Here is a 6,779-nt window from a genome sequence, read left to right on the forward strand (position 1 = left end):
TGCCATCGCTTCGTACACAATTCCAAAAGCTCCGGCGCCAAGTTGTTTTCCAACCTTAAGCTTGTTGCGTGGAAATTCATATTTCCTATCGTACGGAAGCAGATCAGCCTGTAAATCCAATGGGCATTCGGGGTTAAGACCATCGACATCACCAGTTTCGGAAACAATAGACAGCCAAAGCGGATGAAATCGAACAAATTACCAATGCCAATGATCCATAAATAAAATAGTATCTTTTGTACCATGGTGTGCTGCTCTCTGTGCACGGATCTCCGATTATCTCTAGTCTGTTCCATTCTCTTCTGAACATTAATACATAGGTGCAATCCAAGTTATTATTTTTAATATCCAGTATGGTGAGTTCTGGATAAGAGTGCTTATTGAGACCGTCCAGTTGGGTAAGATGGTTTTCACTCAAGTTAATTTCTTCCAAGGTCCGAAAAACAATCGAAGTAGAGAAATTTAATTTTTTCAAGTTGTTTCTCGAAATATCTAGGTAGTCCAACCGAAACCGCATAGTTTCAAAAGGTTCAACATCAGAAATCGATAAATTGGTGCGTCTAAGCGACAGCCATTTAATATACCAGGTTCGTTCAAATGTAGTTTCGTTCAATTTTCCCATATAATTTCCAGAAAGATTCAGATATTCTAGATGTGATCCCAAATGTTGCATGATTTCAGCAGTATTTTCAAAATCGTTATCGGCTACGTAAAAGTATTCTAACCATCTCAAAGTATCCGACAGTACACTGACATTCAGTCGCTTCAAATTGTTTCGTGAAATGTCTAAAGAGGACACTTTGAGTGGATTCACATTGAAATGTTCCAAATGTGTGTCTGACAAATTTAACCAATACAAATGCTCAAAATGTTCGAATGTACTGAGATTCAATGTTCCGACGATATTCTGAGAAAAGTCCAAAACCCATAGATTTGATCCGAGGTTGTGTATGATTCCTAGACCGTTATCAATGTGATTTCTAGCCGCTCGGAACTCTTCCAAATTACTCAAAGTTTTTGAAAGTAAACTGATATTCAGTGATGTTAAATTGTTGTAGGAAATATCGAGTCTCGTCAGTTCGTTCATATGCTCAAAAGGGTTCGATTCAGCAGTGAATGAGAGATTGGTTTCACTTAGATATAAAGTGTGCAAGTTGTTGAAACCATAAAACGCTGTCTCATTCACCTTCCCCAATATGTTTTCACTTAGATCGAATGCCCAAATCGATTTTCTCGACATGTTTACTATGTCTAGCGCATTTTCTAATCGATTTCCGCGGATAGATAGTTGACGTAAATTTTTGAACTTCATCTTAGGATATCGGAGCTCATTTTTGCTGTTTGCATTTTTAAAAATTATTTCTTCTTCATTCATTGTCCATTCCATAGGGTTCGCACAAGATAAATCGAACTCAGTAACTTTTTCGAATGACACGTTTATTGAAGTCATGCCATTCAGTAACTGTATAATGCCACAATCTAACCGCCATATTGGATTATTTTTTAGGTTCAGTGTTTTGAATTTGGAATCCTTTGGAAAAGCGTCCTTATAAATCCATCTAATTTTATTATCACTTAGATCGAGCTCTTCTAAATCGAAAAGCCCACTAAACCAACCCGAATCTATTTCTTCGATTCGATTGTGTGAAAAGTCCACTTCTGTTAATTGTTTTGTGTTGTAAAATAGATACTTTGGCACTTCCGTTAATTTGTTGTAAGACACATAGAAGCCTAAACAGCTTCAAATGGTTGAATGGTAATTGTAAGTTGCCCAATGTCGTATATTTTGAAAACGAAAAGTCCAACGTGCGCACATTTCGATACACAATAAATTTGGGCTCGATCCATTCGGTAGGGCAATTCTGAATTTTTAGCACTTCCACAGAAGAATAATTACACTCAGCATATTCATAACGTGGTGCGCCGCAAAGAATGTGTCGTGATTCACTGTTATCTTTATTTAACTGTTGACCAGGAAGAAAAATACAATCATCTCGAGTATCCACAGCTTTGGCCAAAATCAAAATCGCCATGCAAACTATAACAAATCTCATTTTGTCAAACAGTAACAGTACACAAAATTCAACGTCTTCGGACCAAATATGAAATCGAAACTAAGCAGAAATCTCATTTATTGTTCCCTTTTGTACATTTTAATTGTATTATTAGTAAGCCAGGCTTTCGTTTATCAATTCCAAGAGAAATTGTTACTTGATAAATCAAAAAATTTACCAGCTCCCTGTTGCGTAACACTTCTGGCATTTCCTTCTTCAGTTCTATATCATCAAAATGAGAAGCATTTCGGTTAGTTTTATCAAAAAATGAATTCGTTCCAGTTTTCAAACGGCAAACAATTTCGAAAATAAAATTAATATCATTTTTAAGCAATCTATTTATTCAAGATTAGGGTTACTCATGGAGTGCGTCATTGGAAACAAACACTTTCAAATTATTTATTTCTTTTAAATTAACGACGTACAGAAATTCAATTTTATTAAGCCATCTAAGTGATCAGAACCGTTCAAATGAAATTTTGTTTAATTTTCCCACATAGCTTCCAGAAACATCCAGATGGAGTATATGTGATCTCAAATATTCTATAATTTCAGCTGTATATTCGAAACCGTTATCGGCTGCGTAAAAGCTCCCTAACCGCTCCAAAGTATGCGAAAGTATATTCGCATTCAATTGCTTTTTTCATCTTGATCTCAACAAATACATAGAGTCAGAATTTAAAATAGTATTCGTTGTGTTCGCGAGACATGCATAATTCTGCAATACAAATCTGTTTACATTACAACATAAACAACGCAGTGATATGGCTTTCAATTTTCGGCCATCCATCCGGTTTCGTTGTCCCCACTCAATGAATATTTAGTAAAACTCATTTACTTTGGACAGATCACAGTAGATGTTAGAAGCGTGATAGCGGTAGAACTTTAAGTGCAATTTTAAATTGCACCAATTCAATGTAATTAGCGATCACTATTTTAATAGAACAAAACGTTTAGTTTCAGAACATTTCGGTGGCCGTACTGAAAATTGCAATTTGAAGAAGAAAATGTTGCATGAATTTAACCGACGTTTTTGAATTGTGCTCTGAATTTGCACAATTGACAGCTACCAATGGAGGCGAAGTGTCATTTTGCGTCGTTGGGAACTTAACGAAACTTGCAAGCGTGTGAATTTTCGCTTTTATGCTGTGGCTTACGTCATACGTTGTTCTAGAATATTCACTCTTCCGTCAACCACCGAACGAGGCAGACATTTTGAGACGAAAGGAAAAAATCGACGACAAACGTGAGTGTTGAATCATTTTTTTTTGGTTCATTCATCGTCGCTACGAGATTCATTTATTTATTTATTTAAGTAAGTTAAAGATAGAATCATATACAATATATACATATTTTTTTTATTATTTATTACAATTATTTCGTATAAACTAATTGTTTTTCATAAGGTGATTGGTTGTGGGTAAATTCGTATTATTTCAATACTCCAATGAAACAGTATTGAGAACGGCTTTCAACCATTTTGTAAATCAATGAGAATTGATTTGAAAACAACACTCTAAATGACTAGGCAAGCGAACGAGTTAAATCATTTCTTTATTTTAAAGAAAAAGATTTTGAGGCGACTGCGGATTCGAACCACAGGTCTTTGGATTGCCGGTCCACTGCTCTAACCGCTAAGCTACCGCCGCCCATTCACTTGCCACGTCATTTTTCGAGTTGAACAGAGCGCTAGCAACTGTTTTTGTTTTTGGTGAATGAAGTGACTTATTTCGTCACTGGTTTCATTCGGGTTTTTTTTTACTACAACTCACGCATTTTTCGAAGATGCTGTGAATCGTAGTAAACGTTTACTACGTTTAGGTCATTCAATGTCTCACATCGTCGAACTGCCAAATGCTTGTTCGAAATGTGGTGGAAGATTCGCCACTCCGAATGATAAGCAAGCACATGAAAGACGCTGTCAACGAAAATCGAACAGATGCGAAATTTGCAGCAAACAATTCGTCCAACAGATTTATTTAAATCAGCATTTGTCATCAACACACAGTGACCAATTCCCCTTCCAATGCTCCAAGTGCTTCGGAAGATTCGCAACCGAAGATGCAAAAAATGTCCATGAAAATAACTGTGGCCACCGTCGGTATCAATGCCATTTGTGTAACAAGAATTGTCGAGACAAAGACAAATTGAAGATTCACATGTGTGCAGCAAACTTTGTCAAGAAATGTAATGCCAATCAACACATGAAAAGAGTTCACCGTTTGAAGAAATAACAAGTCACCCATTCCATAGATTTATTCGAAAAATACTTGAATTTGAAATCAATTTCCCAAAATAAAATTTGGATTTTTTGGATTTTGGATAGATTCGGGGAATCACAATGATTCGTCGCGTACGCCTATTGGTGTTTTGCGAACGGCCCGATTGTCACACTGTCCAGGGGACAGTGGAAGTTTCTTTTGGCTGTTGATGAGATAGTTTAGAAAGCATGAGCTAAGCGAGGGATCGCTGTACTTGCTTTGTTGTAAAATTCGAGAATCTTTTGCAAGAAGATTTTATTTATTTCGCATGGTTGAAATGTGTGATTGTTGAATATTTCAATTCTTAATCGGGATAGGCGTTCACATTCGCATATGATGTGAGCTGCCGTTTCTGGTGCTCTACCGCATAAGTCACAGTCCGGGTCATCTCTCAGACGTCGCCTGTGATTGTGATAGTTAAGACGGCAGTGACCAGTCAGAATACCTATTGCTTTCTTTAACGTCGCTTTGGGTAGCGTGAGCAGGTATTTTGATATTTCGACTTGTGGGCGCAGACAAAATAGTTTGGTCTGCCTACAAGTGTTTGTTGCTTGCCATATTCGTTGAATCGTTTCCTTTTGTCAAGAGTCATTTGACTTCCTGCATTCGGATGTATTCAGTGGTAGCATGAATTCCGGATGTGCAATGGTGTTAGCGGCTTGTCTTGCCAGGCTGTCCGCCATTTCATTACCCGGAATATTAGAGTGTGCTGGTATCCAAATTAGTTTCAATTGGTTCGTCGAACCAATCTCATTTAATATTTTCCAGCATTCGGCGATAATAAGGCTATTTGTGGATGGTTCCTTTAGTGCTGTTGAAGCACCTAGGCTGTCCGTACAAATAGTTATTTGGCCTTGGTTTTGTACATTCCTGTGAATTTGGCAACATCTGTAGATTGCTGTTAGCTCAACTTGCTTGACGCAAATTGATCCGGCTAAGTGGCCGGTGAAGTAAGAATTTTGAGGTTGAAAAAGTATCGCATATCCACTGCCAGACTCTTTTACAGACGCATCAGTGTAGCATACGCATTGTGATTGCGATGTAATTGCTGCGAAGCTCTGTTGCCAGTCTGTTCTGTTGCTTGCGATCACTTCAAAGTTCCTGTTAAAATCTCCGTTTGGTTTATACACTGTTTAGTAATTTTATTCAACTTTAAAGTTCGCCCTGGATGCCCGAAGAACAGTCATAGTGTTAACACAAAGAAACCTAACCAATACAAGGAAATGAGTAGTAAGCCGAATTGTCAACGGTTCAAGTTAATCTAACAACGCGTTTGAGAAAAGATAGACTAACTGGAGCGTTAAACATATTATTGTCGGCCTTAATGACTGCAAAAGTCATCTTTCAATTTTTCAGAGAAGTGATATATTGAAGAAAAGTTTTACATCTAGTCTAACAAGTCCCTGTTGGTAGATATAAATTTACAATTTAGAAGAGACCGAAAGACATAAAAAAGTATTCTGATTTTCGCAAATACATTGACACAAAAGGTAGTTTCCATTATGAAGTAATAACAAGTCAAAGCTAATCACCAACCGCCGTACGGTACTCTCTTCGGGCGAATTGGGTGAACTTTCTCAACACGCTCTCAATTTTGTCGATATGCGCGGTATAAGTTGGTAGCCATACAAATTGTGGAGAACAAAAATACAATGATTTTGTGTCGTATTTGTTTCCCATGTGATACAAACATATGCGTGGTGTGTACGGAAGAGTAAAAATAGATTCAAAAGAAGTCAAGAGCGTTCGTACAGGCACATATAATGAATATTTTGTAATAATGCCTAATTTCATTCTATTTTTTCAGTTCCGTTCACAGGGAAATCTGCAGAATATGCATAATCAACATCACCATCAACATGCACATAATTTGCAGCATCAGCATCAAATTCTACACTTGAACCATCAGTTAGGTAAGGCATTTCATTGCAATACCACTATAAACACCTGAAAAATTCAAAATTCAATTCTATATAATCTTCGTTTTATTCAGGATCTCTTCACATCAATCAAACACAACAACAGCAACAAAAACAGCGACAACAGGTGGTATTACATGAAACGCAAACCAATGAAACAGAACAAGAACCAGAAGGAGGAAATAGTGAACCGGTTAGTGAAAAAATGAAATATTACATATGGTATTTAGCTATTGTGGTAGATTAGTTTCACCAACGAAACTGTGGTAATTTTTTTCCAAATTGACTGCGCTCTTTCAGCTAGAACTGAAAGTATGAAATCCTGTCTATAGATCCGTTTAAAATCCTAATAAAATTGTTTTTAAAACTCAAGTTACTAGCGCTAGCGCTATAAAAGCCAAATGAGCGCAAAGCGTAATAAAAGTACCTTATGAAAGTACGAACTTTTGTAAATAGTATTTACCGATTTACCAAATGATAACTCGGCTATAAAACTTGTTTATTTATTTATTTATTTAACACCGCCAAAAATTGGCTGAATATTT

At 36.7% G+C, this 6,779-nt stretch overlaps 1 protein-coding gene across 1 annotated transcript; it reads left to right on the plus strand.

The window, feature by feature from the left end:
• Positions 1 to 6,069: 6,069 nt before the first annotated feature.
• On the plus strand, positions 6,070 to 6,514 carry LOC129571619 (knob-associated histidine-rich protein-like). Its single transcript, XM_055451437.1, has 2 exons — positions 6,070 to 6,228; positions 6,309 to 6,514. The coding sequence occupies exons 1-2, from the start codon at positions 6,096 to 6,098 to the stop codon at positions 6,479 to 6,481; spliced, it is 306 nt and encodes a 101-aa protein (XP_055307412.1). The 5' UTR covers positions 6,070 to 6,095; the 3' UTR covers positions 6,482 to 6,514.
• Positions 6,515 to 6,779: the final 265 nt, after the last annotated feature.

This window comes from Sitodiplosis mosellana, unplaced genomic scaffold (genome assembly GCF_009176505.1).
Source record: "Sitodiplosis mosellana isolate CC-2019 unplaced genomic scaffold, AAFC_SMos_1.0 Smas_scaffold_2985, whole genome shotgun sequence".
NCBI lineage: Eukaryota > Metazoa > Arthropoda > Insecta > Diptera > Cecidomyiidae > Sitodiplosis > Sitodiplosis mosellana.